Source organism: Lutjanus erythropterus, chromosome 12 (assembly GCF_056507025.1).
Source record: "Lutjanus erythropterus isolate fLutEry1 chromosome 12, fLutEry1.hap2, whole genome shotgun sequence".
Taxonomy (NCBI): Eukaryota; Metazoa; Chordata; class Actinopteri; order Lutjaniformes; family Lutjanidae; genus Lutjanus; species Lutjanus erythropterus.
Window position 1 is genome coordinate 12,109,207 of NC_139328.1, and position 16,954 is coordinate 12,126,160.

The 16,954-nt window shown below is 40.3% G+C and overlaps 1 protein-coding gene across 4 annotated transcripts in view; it reads left to right on the forward strand.

Moving 5' to 3' along the window:
- The window catches only part of LOC146317683 (5'-AMP-activated protein kinase subunit gamma-1-like), a 34,811-nt gene that overhangs the window by 7,392 nt on the left and 10,465 nt on the right, over window positions 1-16,954 (forward strand). For 3 of the 4 annotated variants that reach the window (XR_014771700.1, XM_084733200.1, XM_084733201.1), the window contains 3 exons: window positions 11,894-12,120; window positions 14,787-14,838; window positions 16,789-16,895. Coding sequence is in view for 3 of the 4 variants with exons in the window: in XM_084733200.1 (XP_084589326.1) it covers window positions 11,894-12,120; window positions 14,787-14,838; window positions 16,789-16,895 (386 nt within the window). In the remaining variant the exon portion in view is untranslated. Of the gene's footprint in view, window positions 1-5,090; window positions 5,750-11,893; window positions 12,121-14,786; window positions 14,839-16,788; window positions 16,896-16,954 lie in introns of those variants that run through there. The other variant, XM_084733202.1, reaches the window with a different exon arrangement.

A 16,954-nucleotide genomic window follows, 5' to 3' on the forward strand; every position in this document is an offset into this window, starting at 1 on the left:
TATTTTAAGCAGGTAGTTCAGATTTTTTCATAACTGAGTATCACAGATCAATACTTCTGCTACTTTGTGCAAGAGCAGCTATTGGTGCAAGGTGATTTTTAAAGGAAGTGAGACACAATAGATGAAACTGTTATCTCAAAGATTTTGTGGGTTTCCTGTTGTATGTACGAAGTGAAGCCACATGCAGGAAACTGTGTCTATCTGACTGAATTCATGAGTTCAGATAGGTTGCTTGTGGTAGAATTGACATAAAAACATGTCAGGCAGCACTTTCTGAGTTATAGACGTGGGAGTAGGAGGAAGTAGCAGTCTAGATTTCCTAATCATTAAAACAGAAAAAAGTGAGGCTGCCCCTTTGTTGCTCAGGGAGAACATTTCAATGAGGAATTATAAATAAGAAGAATCATGAATGTATCTTTATATCAGCTGGCACATTTCCTTAAAAAAAACATCCATGTGACCACAGGCGTTGTGGTTAACTGATGAGAGAAGGTGAAACCTGTGGTGGAGCTGTTGGTAATCAAGTTTCAGCGCATGTGTTTTTTTTTTAGCTGTGTCATTGTACACAGAGCAATGCAACAGCATGACAGACTGTCAACGTAATAAAATCAATCACCACAAATCACCACAATGATCAAAATCACCACACATCTCAAAAATAACTTCGATGAAAGTGGAGAAGGGTGACAGAAATGGAGCGCAATAATGACCGTGTGTGATGATTCTGTAGAAATCTGGTGTTTTCACATCACGGATGACGAAGAAAGGCATTAAAACATGACATCTTACCGGTGGACTACACTCCTGCGGGCTGATATGAGTTAAGTGTGGTACTAAGCTGAATATTTAAGGAGCGAATTGTAAAATGTTCAGCCACATCCAATTCAACTAACTAAATTCTGAGGCGGGTACAGTTCCAGTAAAAAGTCATTGACATTTTAGAAACCAACATGGTCACGAGCCTTGACAGACAGATGGCTGATCATTTGATGGCAGATAGATATTCCTTCATAATCAGTCAGCCTCTTAGTGATGTCAGCAGCTTTCTCAAGGAAAAGGAAACAGCTTTAATTTTTTTTGTTTCAAATTCCTCTCATTGAGCCGCGCATTTCAAAGCCAGTTTACTAGATTAAGTTACAGGTTTGGCATCTCACAGGTGGAAGTCCAGCCATATTACATTCTCTAAGTCAAAATTAAAACTTTCTTAATGACATAATGGTAATTCTGGTATGCACAAAGCAGTGGAAATGAAAGAGGCTAGTCAGAACAAGGTCTTGTTTTATAAAGAACAGACCTGGGCAGATTTTCAGCTCTCATGTCTCCATGTATTTGGGCGGCTGATTATTACATAACAAAAACCAGCCTGTTTTACACGGAAACAGCCCTGCTGGAAGCAGCATCAAACACCACAAAGATGAGTCATATGCTTTTGGCTCGTATGCGTACCCATTCTTCTGTTTCCTCGCAGAGGGTCAGTTTGGCAGTGGCTGCTGGAATAGTTCTGTTAGGGCCAGACCTCAAGAGTCAGCATGCTCCGTTTCCTCTCGAGATTGTTATTGATGGTAACCAAACTAAAACACACCAAAGCACACCGACTGCTGCAGTCTTCTCATGCCAGCCGCCCAGCATTTCTACAGTCTGATGTGGTTTGAGACGTTACAGCCTCTCATTCCGTTTTCTGACTAATGATGTGGCTTTAAACAAATGGGGGCCAATGATAATATCAACAAAATATGCTTATAAATTTACATTCTACAATGACTGAGTGGGTAAACTGTCTTCTCTATTTTTATTAGGGATGTTTTTGTAGAGAGCCGACTTTCACCACAAGGGTGCGCTGAAGGCATGGTCATGTCTTGATTTGGTTCTCAAACTAGTGTTCAAAAAGCTGTCAATTTCATAACCCCTAGATTATTATGATCAATATTTTTTTACCATTTTAGTAAACATAGAAGTATTTTTCAGAATTCTATGGCTCCCTGAACATTAGATTTTGTATCTGTTGCATAATACAAGGCCTTCAACGATATGGAACAGCCATCTATTGGGAAAAAGCAGCCAGCTGGAGGGGTCTGGGATGTGCTCCCTGGAGAAAACTTTTGGCTGTAAAAGCCAAAATTTTGTGGTCTGTGGCACATTCTAATTCCACTGTTCCATCATATACACTGATCTTGATTATTGCATATTGTAATGAGTTTGCCTATGAGTATGATTTAAGGATGAACCTTCACTTTTTTACATACAAAGGTTGTCAAAACAATCAATACTTTTCGAATAGCACGTTTAAAAGAATACTGTTATAGTATCGAAAGTGATTGAAGTGATCATTTAAGACCTGAGTTCAATTCAGTCTTTACTGTTCTGCCTAAACTTTGGCTTGCAGCAAAATCCGTGTTTAGTGATTTCTTTTCTGTACCAGCACTGTGTGCAGGTTGTTCATTTAAAAAAGAGGAGAAAAAAATATCCCATTTTGCGTGCCCAGGACTTTTTTTTTCCCTTTTTTTCCCCCTTCAGAACTTGACAGCTTACCTACTGGTGGTTTTAATGTAAACATTTAACGGACAAATTGTGATGACCAGAGGACTTAAGGGGTCAGAGTGTCTTCCAAATAGCAGGTCCTGTGGAGTGTTCCTATATGAAGTAGTTAGTAGCTACCAAAAGGAGGGACAACCAGTGAACCAGGGACAGGGTCATTGGTGCTCAAGGCTCATTAATGCTCATGGGGAGCGAAGGCCAGCCCATCTGGTCTGACCGCTTACTGTACTGCTACTGTAACACAAATTGCAGGGGGAAAAAATATGCTGGCTATAATAGAAAGGTGTCAGAACACACAGTGCATCACAGCTTGCTCTGTATGGGGCTAAGTAGCTGCAAACCGGTCAGAGTGCCCATGCAGACACCTGTCCACTGCCAAATTGCAAAAGTGCCCATAATGGGAATGTCACATCAGAACTGGACCTTGGAGCAATGATAGAAAGAGGCCTGGTGCTGACTCGCCCCGCTAATTCCTCTTATCTAAATCTGATTGAGCATCCAGTGGGTATGCTGGAACAAGAGGTCTGATTCAAGGAGGCCCTACCTTGCAACCTAAAGTATCAGCTGCTAACATCAATATACAATATGTGTATAGGTTGTTTTAATTTTGTGGCTGATTAGCATTTAGGGCCAATGCAGCAATTTCAGTGGACTTTTTAATGCTTATTGTGTGATCGTCAAGTTGCCGCCACTGGTGTTTTCCCAAGTACCCTTTCTAACATCTGTGCAATCAGTGCAATTTGTAATGTTTTTTTTTTCATCAGTTATTTTGCTGTTACTTGTCAAACATTGAAGACAGTTCTTCGCTCTCTGCTTGGCAGGACTCAGAACTCACACACACATTCATATAGAGCATGTGGGTGTGGGACTGATACAGACAGATAAGAAAGTTTATCTTATCATCATGTTCGCATTGTTTTGATCCAGAGGCTCGTGGTCATAAAATGTACACGCACAGCAAATAGCAACTTGTTAATCAAATAGCACTGTAAGAAAATATCAATACACTATTGCAATATTATGTTTTGTGATACTGTCACAAATCTCAAAATCACTGGATAATGATATTGTCATACATGGCAGTGGTTCATCTTGTGTTGTTTTTAGTCCCCCGTCCACTAGATAGCAGTGTTGTAACCTATCTTCACTGTTCTAGTTTCATGAAAAAGTCAATGTTTTTAACTTTTTAACACATCATGGTATGTGATTTATAATTCATATTATGACAGTTTTCCTAAAATTAGATTTACAAAAAACAATACATCATCTTGCTTACAGTATTGCAATATATCACAATATATGCAGTCATAACCTCTGCATCATGATGCATATTGTATTGCCAGATTCTTGTCAATACATGTTAGAATCAAATATTAATGTAATCAAGTAGCCGAGTGGACTGTAATCACTAGTTTGAGCCGACGGAAAGCTCTGCACAATATTTATTAGGTATTTTCTTAGGTGTATTTATATACATGTTACAAATATGATCAGAATGTCTTCTCATTCCCATCTGGTCTAAATATGTGTTTTCCCATCGCCTGGACATTGTCAGTCTCTCACTGCTGAAAGCAACTGTGGTGCTCTCATACCCTTATCTGGAAGTGACCAGACTCTCAGGAGCTCTTCATACAACCATGCAACCCCCTCTCTCTCACTCTCTCTGTTGCTACTGTGTAATGTATGTTGTCAGTAAATAAAGGAACCAGGCAGTTTTGACTCTCCAAATTCACAAAACTAGCCTTACAAGGGCAGAATGATTTTATTCTGAGTCGGGAGGCTAAGCTTGGGAAGAGCTTAACAAAACACACCTCGGATTCATAGATGTGTGTATAAAATCCTCATGGATCTGAAACTTAGCAACCTTCAACACAAACTGAAGTGAAATCATTTTATTGGGATAATGATTATCACAGTGAGCATCTCAGGATATTTGAGGTGACTGATTTCATCATTGATGTTTCAACCCCCTCATTCACTTTGGCCATTGACCCACTGAGCGGAGAGAGGAACACTTGCATAACATGTTAATTGAGAGCTGTACTGGACATACTGTAGCTAATGTGAGCAACAAATACTGAGTGGGCCATCTGTTAGGGGTAGGGAAGGCTGGTGGCTCTCTGATCAGCTGACAGAACATGGGATGTCCCCCTGCTGTCATCTGACGGGGGCTGGCCTCAGCAGTCTTAAAGGTCAGGCCCCCAAAAGTTACAGACAACTGACTGTACAAATGACAGAGCTGCAGCACTCCCAGCTCAAAACCACAACCTTTCTATCTTCCTTTAAGGTTGAACTGCAAATTCAGAGGAATTTAAAAAAATGATTTTTTTTTAGCTCAGGAAACACTGAGATTGTGTGATCCTGAATACATTATGTGAAGACAAAGTGAGACAGATGTGGCCGTGCTGACTTTACTCTGAGGGAAGAGGGAGGGCAGACGGAGGGGGAGGCGGGAAGACGTGCAGCATGAGCCAATCGCTGGTGTATTCTTCATAGACTGGCCTCCTTTTACAGGCTGCTGACATGAGTGCTATATTAAAGAGACACCACCCACAGCTGCACCTGACAATTTACAGCACTGACACCGGCGTAGAGTGGGGAAAAAGACGCTCCAGTCCCAGTTGTTCTTTGCATCAGTCGTGACATTTCTCAGCTGAAGCTGTGTGGAATTTACTCCTTTTATACTCTTCATGTCCTCTTCATCAGATGTGTTGGCTGACACAGACAGTGTACACTGATTCCTGCTGGTTCTGTGCTCCGTGGACCCAGAGGATTTTTTTGTTTTGACTCGATATGCAAGCTTAGCCTTTTCTGTTCATAACTACTTCTGCTGGCTCCAAAAAAGAGTGGATTTCAACTTGATGGAATAGCAAAACTTAGTTTTTCTCCTGCAACAGAAGCCAGAAGACCACTAAAAGACAGACTGTACAGCTTCCAAGACTAACAATCCTCCAGATCTGTGGATTGACATCAACTGGATACACTTTTAAACGTAATCTCTGTACAACTTTCTTCATTCTAAATGGAGTAACTCTCACTTGGGACAGTTTTCTGCGCCCTTATCGTGATGCGGATGGTCATGGTCAAAATTCATTTTGCATCCACAACCCACTGCTTTCCATGAAGAGGTTTGGCAGCCTGAGGAGGAGCAAGAAGCGGAAGGAGCAAGATGGGCTAGGAGGGAGGCATCAGTCCGAGGCGTCGTGTCTGGCCGGTAACGTGCTGTACTCTTTACCTGCCCCATTACTCCTTTAATCTTAACATTTTCCTGCAGCTCCCTTCAGTAAACCAGTAATACTTTCATCTAGTGTAGCCACTTAGATTCTAGTACACCTTTTCAGGGATATTGCTAAGGTTTCAGAATAATTTATTCTAAATTTCAGTAATCCTGCAGAAATATCGAGATTGATCATTAGAGTTATTTTACCTAATAACAAGAGCCATGAAGTGAGAGCATCCATATTTTATTTGATATAAATCTGTTCATGGCCTTTATGTATAAGTGCTGAATGTTGTTCATTGTGGCCTGAGGTGCTCCTTATAGTGTAGGTGCAGGTTACAGGGATTGTCTTTGGTTTCACAAATGCATGCAGGACACAGACCAAAGAGGTAAAGCTATCTGTGAGGGGCTGACCTGAGGCAAGAGGTTAGGTCTAGCCTGAGGGTAGCTGTGCTTCAATTCACAGAGATGCATCTGAACCACTGCACATACTGCTGATGCTATTAAAGCTGTGTTATCTGTGACTTTAGTCTTATTAATGCAATCGCTGATTCTAATGGAACAGAATAAGTGAAAATGTTTTTTTTATTTTGTAGTAATGCTGTCATCATGGTAAAGTAATTTATAGCGGCTGTGTCTGACACCGTGTCAGTTGAGTGTCATTATTTCTGTCTCATATCCTAAGGGAGTCACTTCAAAATAGCTGCTCCATTTTTAAAACTTTATTTAAATTGACAGGAAACATTTCGGCTAAAGTAAGGATAGTCAAAACACGCTAGGCTTATATAATATTCCTTCACATTTTCATGACAAGAAGCAGGCTGTGAACAGTAACAGAAAAGGTGGATGCCAAACAAAACGCACAGACCACCAAGCAGAGTTAAAAGGATAGTTGTGATTATTCGATGTGGGGTTGTATGAGGTAATTATCAACAGCCAGTAAGGAGAAGCAGAGAGGAGTACCAGCATGGGAGCTAAGCAATATTAGGGGTGTAACAATACATCTATCTGAATCAATATATTGATATATTGTTGTCCAAACAATCAATATAATATTGTATTATGATGAAACTTTGTTTTTTTAAATTCAGAATACTTTCACCGCTTTGCCTTGCCTTTTTTGTTTTCCTGTTATATAAACCAAACAATGCTGTCTCCAAATAAACCAAACTCTATAGGTGAAGTCAGACATTTAACCTCAGAATAAAGGAGTCGCTGATGTGTGTAACAAACAAAATAACAGATTGAGGCAGCAGTGGACCAACAGTTTTGCTGTTCTGCAATGTAAAATTAGTGATTTCACCTATTGAGTTTGACTTATGTAACAGCAGTTTCCCTTTTTTCTGTACTGTACCTCATGCAAACCTACATCAAATTATCTGAACTATTCCTTTAAATCTAGTTATCATGACGCATTAGCTCATAATGCCTTCTACATGAAGCGATGGGGTGCACTGTGTAGCGTACAAGTGGCACTTTATCACAGACTTTACAGCTCCTGATTTAGAGCCAGTCTGACCTCGGTGCAGTAGATGAGAGGAGTACAGTCCTGTCGTAATGATATATGTCCATATGTGGCTGTAGGAGATGTAGAGCTCATCGTAAAGGCAGTATACGACGTGGTGACACCTCGGCCTAAACCATACATCCTTTGATCCTGAGCCTCTCTACACTACGAAAGAGCAACTATGTCTCGTGCGTTGTTCACTGCACCCTTTTAAGAAGCTGACATCTGCATGAGAAATGTCAGTAGTTGCCAAATGGAGGACGTCTGTGCACACTGTCTGTCAGTTTGAATAGTGACTGCTCATTTGAATGTTTGGCCATGATGCAGTTTGCACACTGATGTTAGATTGTGAACCTGCCATTACTGAAGTACTGCAGTCACGTCCTTAGTTACAAAGGGCCCATTTTAAAGGGACAGTTGATATTTTTTGAAGTGGGGTTGTATGAGGTAGTTATAGATAGCCAGTGTAACCTACAATAGATGATTGGCATGCTCCCATTTTGGAGAAGCAGCAGGAGTACCAGTGTAGGAAGCCAAGCAATGAACTGCTATACACACAGTCAGCAATAGAACATATTTTAACCATCTGAAAAAAGGGCACATCTTTAAAAAAAAAAAAGCTTAAGTGTATGCTATATTTAGGATGTTTTCACCACTTCACCATGCCACCAGACAGCTTTTTCCAGTGGGAAACTGCTGGTAATATTGACAAATATTTCTCTCTCCAAAACAATCAAACTCCAGTGGCAAAACCAGTCATTTTACCTCGCAGAACACGGCAGTTGCTGGTCTCAATGCCTCAATCTGTTAGTTTGTTTGTGTTGTTGTGTGACCTCAGACAAGTTTGGAATCACTGAAGTCACGCAATAACACAAACAAACTATCCAGTTGAGGCAGCAGAATGCCAGCAGCTCCCGTCTTCTGCAAAATGAAATTACCAGAGGTAATGTTACCTCTGGAACGCAGTCTGGTTGTTTTGGAGATCAATATTTGGCTTGTATAACAGTGGTTTCCTGACAGAAAAGGCTGTCTGACAACAAAGTAAAGCGCTGAAAACATTCTAAATGTAGTGTACACTTAAACTGCTATTGCTGTTTTTAGGTGAATAAAATCTTTTTTTTTTTCCTGCTGACGCTGTTCACAGTAGAACATTAGCTTCCTACACTGTGGTGTGCTGACCACCATCTACTGCAGGTTAATACACTGACTATGAAGAAATACCTCCTACAACACCACTTCAAAAACTCTGAAGTGAGCCTGTAGAGTGTACTTAGCAAAGTGATTTGAAGCCCTTCTTATTAATTGGACTCACTGACTGACTGAGATCACATATTGCCTCACAATCCACACACCAGGCCTAACCAGTGCGCCTATACAAACATAAATATTGACAGTCGTGATTCATTGCTGGCCAGAGAAGGCTGCAGCAGCACATCTATTGGGCCTGTAGCAGCCTCACTACTGCTCTGACACCAAACAGTGAGGCTCACATTGCGCCCAGAGTCACCGCAGACCCACTTGATGGAAAACACCATGTCGACTCCTCAGGGGGCACCCACACTGAGGGATCTGCTTTTATGGGTGTAACATTAACACGGCCTGCAGTAAATCGCAATAGAATATCTCAGTGTGATTAGTTTCTGCTAATCTGCCACACTGAGTTGCCTCTGCACCTCTGAAGCCACTGCCTACCTCTCAAACTTCTTTTCAAGGATTCAAACAGTGTTGCAGCAAATGTTAATTTCATTTTGAACTAATTGTTTATTGGTTTAAAGACAGCGCAGTACAAACATGAACAATATATAAAAAGTCAAACAATTAGAAATTATACTGTCAAAATAACAGTCCCAGACCCAAATATATTCACTTAAGTTCATTGCATATCAGAGAAAATCAGGAAATCCTTTAATTTGAGAAGCTCAAACCAGAGGATGTTTGGCATTGTCTAATTCCTTTTGCTTAAAAATGAGATGAAATTGATTATGGAAATAGTTGCTGATTATTTTTATGTTGACCTACTAATCTATTACTGGACAAATTCTTTCAGCTCAAGATGTAACTTTGGACTGCAATTAATTATTTTCAATATCAGTTAGTCAGCGGATGTATGGCATTTTTACCAGGGGTCAACCGATTGTCAACCTTGCCAGTCATTTATTTAATTTTTTGTCTATACCAATTTCTTATAAAATAAATTAATTTTAAAATGTGATACTTTGACTTTGCTTCCAAGATGTAGTGGGGTATTGAAGTATTGAGTAGCCAAAAATGGAAATGCATGAGTAAAATGCAAGTACCTCAAAAATGTATGCAAGTACAGTTCTTGAGTAAATGTACATAGTTGCATTTCTCCACTGGTTCTCAGGCAAGTGTATGTCAGCTCCAAATATTGGTTATTGGTCTCGTTGATTACCAGCTGGTATCAGTATCTGCCCTGAAAACAACAAAAACAAAAAAAAACATATCAGTCAACCTGATTTTACTTAGTAAAGAACTTAAAAAATGAATCGTCAGAATCTTTACAGATGAACTTTCTTTGAGTTTACTAACTGATTAGTTTGAATAATTGCTTCATCTCTAATTCAAATAGTTGCATAATGAAGTGACATGGAAATGGCAATTTACTCTTCAGAAAAAATATTACCTTGGAATTAGTGCGGCTTTTGTCTCTATTGAGTAAAGATTTTACATTGAGTACTTTTTTTTTTATTTATGTAAACTTAGACTGGACTACTTACATCTATTTCCGGTTTCTGGGGTGGCGTCTAACTGCCCCCTATTAACCAGGCTATGGAGAGGGCTCCCAGCCCCGCTGTTATCTCCTCCTGTGGAATGTGCCACAACAGCGTGGCTAAAATAAGAAGGCCACAGCGGAAGCAAGCTACGCCAAAGAGGGCTGGTGCATGCCAACTAAATGTCATGAGATAGTGTAGGGTGCACTCGGACAGACAACTTGGACAGAAAAATGTTCAATCGTTTATGAAAAAAATGTCTACTAAAGAGATATTTAAATTCTCTTTCTGAACATTATATTGAGAGACAGAAAACCTTATCAGAGGACATCTGTTTAAAATCAGTGATCACAGTATGGATACTCCTATCTGTCCTGGTTTATTGAGGAGAATGAACAACTTCTTAACCTTTGAATGAGGATCTCAAATACTTTATTCCTCAGTCATATGTTCAATTTACTTATCAGTGATCTCAGTTTGTTTCATGTGACTGAGTCAAGTGGGATGATTTCCTGAAACTGATTCTTGTATTTTCATGCCGAGTCCTCATGTGACATTTACATACACGTGGATCATCACACCACTATTTGATATGTGGACATGATAAAAGTCAACTGGACGTCTCATGGTGAAGTCCTTGTGATGTGAAACGTTCAGTCCACATCACCCACGTCGCTCTTTGTCTGGCCTCAGAAATATGTCAGTGGGGTGGAGCCGGGGCAGCAGCGTGAGTGTCGCATGTCACCCTGTGTAGGATTGTGGTGCCTGATGTGAGAGAGCGTGTGAGGGGGGGCTGTCATGTGACTGACACCTTCAACTGGACACCACTGCAGGAGGAGCTGCGTCACAGACAGCTGACTGGAGTTACATAGGAGTTAAGTTTAATACAGCTGCTTATGTTGTAATGACCTAGTTATGGTGGAGGGGTGTCAGGAGCAGGAAAATGACAACCAGCATGATTCATTGTGTTTCTTTTACAATATTGATCCAGTATTGATCGCTTTTAGAGCATTCATTTAGACGAGTTGGGCTTTGGAACATCATCTAGGGATTTTTCATTAACACAGACTGATGCAGATGTGAAGGGCTGTCAGTGGTATTAAAGAACATGTCACAAAAATAATTAAAGCCTAGATTTGGCAGTTAAATAAGATTAATTGTTTAATTAATACATTAAAAACAATTTAAAAGGGGATAATTACATTCCTCAGATTCAAATATGAAGTAAAAGTAGCTATAAAAATAAAACATGATCATCATTAAATATGCAACCTCATGTCTTTTCCATGATTCTTTTTGTTTGGATTCACTGAAGTCACATAGTTACACAAACAAACAATCTGATCAAAGCAGCGGTAGACCAGCAACTCCAGAGTTCTGCAAGGTAGAATTACTGTTTTTGGAGCCTGGTTACCTCACGCCTCACAATAGTTTCCTCACAATAAGGCCTGGGAGTCCCACTGACACTGACTCTTATACTTAAATTATATTTTCTTTTAATATGTTTTATTGTTATGATTCAATATACCAAGGGAAATCCCTTGTGTGTGAAAACATACCTGGGAATAAACCTGACTTTGACTTTGTAGCTGTCTTTGAGATGTTGATTTGCCAAGCGTATCCTTGTAAGTGACCGGACTGGGGTCTTATCACTGAGTGTCTTTGTTGTTCCTCAGTGCCCAGAACTCTCTCAGTCCCTGATGGATCAGATATGCATTCTCTCTCTGCTATAGCGTGTGACAGCATTGATGGTATCTGCAGCAATAACGATTGTAGCACCCCAGCCTTGCCAACTACAGTAAACCTATCAACGACGCACTGCATCCCTCAGAACGCAGTGCGGAGCGACATTGAGAGAAACTGGAGATAAGTTGTGGTATCTGTTTTATTTCCTTGCAGCCTCAGGACTCTCCACACCACCCACCACCCCAACCCAGTCATCCAGCCAACCCGTATTCACCCAGGAGGCCCAGCCAAGCAGGCCCAGCCCCGAACGTGTGGAACCGAGCTCCCGAACTCGCTCGCTCTCCACGCCTCCAGACACTGGACAGCGCCTCAGCCTCCCCTCTGCTAAACCCCCGATCCCTTCCTCGAGCCCCGTGCCATCTTACTCTACCTCACAACAAGTGAGTCATGCTGCAAAAGTGTTTAAATCTTCAAAAATTCATGTTATTTGTTTGCCTTGGGATAGTCAAATAGACATAAACATGAATCGGGCTTGTAGACTTGGTATCTAATGGCTCCACAAAGTTAGTGCACCCTGTGTTATTTATGGAGCAGAGAGTTTGCACATCACAGGTACAAAACTAGTTTAAAGGTCAGGTTCACAAGTAAGGAACTGTAATTGAACTCTCCCAGTTCTCAGTAATAACATGTGTGTGTGAATTCTTAAAATATGTGAAATATTTATTGCTCTTACTCAAAAATAAGACTGAAAATGTGACTAAAATTACATGTAAAATGATCTATCTGTCAGTACCAAGTTAGTTTTGTGTTTAATCAAATTAAATGACTTTTTAAATTAAATCATGCCAACATGAATGTAAGTTATGGAGCTGTTAGATTGCTGCTAGATTGCCACAATACTACAGGTGCACACCTCACTTTGTGTGCAGCAAGCAGAAGAGCGAACAGTTTTTTCACTGTAGTGAAAATGTTGTTTTTGAGAGGTTAAACTCCAAAGCAAAGGGATACAAGCTGAAATTGAACCCAGGCTCTATATATGGGTTGTTTACTCTTCCAACTGAACTACCAGGGCATTCTACAAATAATATAATATTAATGTACCTTTATCTGCAACTGTGCAGAAATACCAGGTTTAAACTGAATACACATGTAAAAAAAAGCAGTATTCAAATTAGACTTATTGATGTAGAATTATGAATGAAGCTTTGAATTATTTGGTACAGCCTTAGTATTTTTCAGTATCAGTAATGCTAATTTATATTTTAAGAACTGATAAATACTGAATGCATGGGTAACAAGATGTTGAAACTAATAAATATATTTCCTTTGTGACTATATAACAGTGACCTTCTGTCCATGAGTCATGTGCTACTTCACTCTGTGTCATAAGGGTTTACTTGGACAGTGGTGCACAGAAAGCATGAAGGATGCAAATCTCTTCAGTTCAAGCTCTGATACTTGAGAGCGGTGTGTGTCAACAGGGCTGTGTTTGTACCATTCGCTCTGAGCAACAGCGGCAGAACAGACGGTGTAAATATTGTCTCGGCATCGAGGCGATATCTCGAACAGGGATAGATGACGTGCTTTGCGGGCATGCAGTTGACTATTACTGCGAAAAACAGCTTAGAAGCAGCACAAGGTTTTGTCACAAGGGTTTTCGTTGTGAGTTTTATTTAGGATTCACCACAGTCTTGAGTCAGGCTGTGGAACCAGATTTCCCACAGATTAGTGAGGAAATACTTCTTGTGTCCCATTTAATGAATAATTATCTGACGGTCTGTCCTGACCTGTCTTCTGTGAGTGATTGTGGATTGTAGCCAGAGAGGATAAATCAATATTTCATCACCAGCATTGTATACGGTTGATTTTAACACCCTAGGACTCATGACTGTGGTTGATGAGTCAGCCCCTCTGTGCCTCCCTCCATCACACATACGGGCAGCTCACAAAATAATCTTCTGATGCTGTAGTTAACTTTTTGCCAAATCCAATTTCAAAAGCAATTATTTTAATGGATTTGTGTATGTCTGCTTCCCTGGAGTTTGCTGCTGTAATACCCTAAGCAGGCTGTGTGCCTGCCCGCTGTGATGCAGCAGGGGAAGATTTATGAAAGTGCAGGAGTAGTGTTTGGCGAGAGAAGCGCTGTGTCACCATTGCGGGGCGACACAGGGGGACTGTTTAGCATCACAGAGCAGGTACGGTATGCAGACTTTCTCATACTGCTGTAGAGCTTTGTTGTGGGTATATTTTGCAAATTGGGAACCAAGGGAAATCATGTGTCAACAAGCACGCTTTGAGTATGCAAATCTCTCAGCATGACACAGCATATTTCATGCTGGGATTGTGCCAGATGCAAATAGCACAGTCTGCATATCATCTTCCAAACGTTGTTGTCACTGCAGAGAGTCCAAATAGGAGTTGTTGCCCCTTTCGTCTGAAGAAATGATCTGTGAGGATGTGACAAGGCATCCCCAGCTTCTTGCTGCTTAGCAACATAAGGGATTTCCTAATATGGTGAAGCAGCCAGGTTGCTCCGCATGGAGGGGTGTGTCCACACAGCGCGCAGTGGAGCTTCCTGCTTTTTTCTCCACGCTTCATGTGAGAGACGTTCTCTGTGGTGAGTGTTGTTTGGCAGATTATGACTGTAACAATGAATTCAGCTGGTTTATTGTGCTGGGATTAGCTCTCACACGCCGCTGTAGTGGCTGTTTGTGGAGGCATCGGTCCCCCCTACTGCAGCAAATGGATCAGGACTGTTCCACTCCGAGTTTTAAGGGGTGTGTGTAGTCTAATAATACTGTGCCACTGAAGTTGCACCGGGTTTTTGTCACGTTACCTGTGTATATTTAGCGGACCTGGACGTGTTTCGTGTAATCGGTAAACGCCGGTGGCGCACGGTGTTTTTTGCCCGTGGTTGTTTTGATGTATTGCGCACCGCCGCCGCGCTCCGTGTGATCTCAGGCTGCTGCTGGGGCCGCTGGGAGAAGTCTCTTCACTGCTGCTCACTTACTGTTCACAGCAAAGTTTGGCCGTGCGCTGCCATCCGTGTGCTGCTGTAAGGATCTGCTGCGCATCTTCACTGCAAACTTCTTCTTTCCTCTCACAGGTCTACGGTCTATTCGAAGGCATGCTGGAGAAACTTGAACTAGATGATGATGGTAAGTGTTAACCTCCAGTACTTGGTAATGTAAAGGTGACTCCGTAACATCAGAAGATCAGAGGTACTCCAGTCGTTTTTAGCCAAAATAGTCGACTCATGCTCCAAATACCAGAGTTAAATGTGTTTTTAAAGATGTATTCACAGTACGCAGCGTCTGCTCAGTCCTCCCCACACAGATTCTGCGATTCATCCGCTATGAATGGTCACAAATTTTAGGGATTCCCTTCACATGAGGCAGACTTTACCAGTTTGTCACCATAACAGTTCCGTTTATTTAAATGAGAATTTTACGCATTTACGCACGTCTTGATGAAATGAAATGATGACATACACCAGTGGAATGCTGGAGAGACTGCATTTTAAAATACACTCTGTCTACATTTATCATGGTAAAGCTTTTGAAAAATCAATATTTAAAATATTTTTGTTTGATTTAATCTGTACAATGTCAGAAAAAAATATATGACAGATGCTCATCACAAGCACCCAAACCCCAGACATGTCTTCAAATTAGTAATTTGTCTGACCAGCAATCAGATTTTCAGTTTATAATGGCATAAAATGTTTTATTTTTTACTATAGACTTTTAATGAGATTTTCACAGTCACAATCTTGATAAAAATGAAATGACAGATATTTGTGAAATTCTGGGGAGTCTACTTGCATTAAAAGCGATATTCAGTAGACCTCCTTTATTATTTTATCACATTTTATTCTGATAATTAAAGCTTTTGCAGCATGTGAGTAAGGCTGAAGCTAAAGAAAAATATATTATTTGAATTATTTCTGTTTAAGTACCCAGTCCCCAAAGAAATGTCCTCATATTGCTCATTTGTTTGACCTAAAATCAGTTATATATAAAATGTTCTTTTACCATAAACAATTAAAATAAATGTGAGGGATTCCCTTTGCAGGAGGCAGACATTACCAGTTTGTCATCATAACAGAGACATTTATCTAAATGTCTCAGTCAAATATTTCTTTAATGAGAATTTTACACAGCGGTCTTGTTGAAGTGAAATGATGACAGATACCTGTGAGACTACTTGCATTTAAAAGAGATATTCAGAGCTAGAATTTTACGCATGTCAATGAGATGATGACAGATATCTGTGAAATACAGGAGAGGCTGCCTGCATTTGAAAAGGATATTCAACAGGCCTCCCGCGACTTAAAACAAAAAATCATTGTTTGAAATATTTTAGGGAAAGAATAGAATCAACTTTATTGTCCAGGTTAGGCCTGGAAATCACATTTGGTATAAGCCTAGGCAATAAAAATATCACAGGACATTCATACAGCAAATCTCATCTCATCACATCACAGCAGTTGTAAAACAATTAATACCACATGCACACAGTGTACAAGACATGTTCAACACACAAAAGTGCAGATTAATGCAACTTGTTTGTGAAATTTATTACACCAGGGACAAAAGATTCCTTATAGATCTTTTTGCTTTCCAGGGGTGCTTTGTAGCGTCAACCTGACAACTCAAACTTAGTTTTGTTTGAGTAAAATCAGTGAAATATCAGAAAAGTAGAAATAGAAATGTACAGACTCCACATATGTCTTCAAATTGCTCACTTGTCTGACTAACGATTGACTTTTCAATTTACAATCATATTAAATGCTTTATTTTTACTTTAATATAGCATATTGTCAGAAAACTAATAGATTAAGACACTCACAACATGTGGGAAAGAATGACTGTAATGCTTTGGTTCTTACAGTACTTTGCTGTCTGTGTTTTTCCACTGTTTCTGTGCTTGTTGGTGCTTAATTATCAGTGAGATGGAGCAGTAAAGTGGCTGTAAGTGGTGCAGAGCTGTAATGGTTGTTTAGGCTCTCTGAGAGTGTGTTTTGTTTCCAGGCTCTCATTATAGATTCCCTGTGAGATTTCTCCTTCCTCTAAAAGTATTTTCCTGCTCTTTTCTTCTTCTCACAGCTGCTGAACCTGAGAGTGATATTTACATGCGCTTTATGAAATCCCACAAGTGCTACGACATCGTCCCCACAAGCTCCAAGCTGGTCGTGTTCGATACAGCACTCCAAGTAAGCACTGCGACAAAATAATGTTTCTTTTTCCCTCAGACGAATCCATATGATTATAT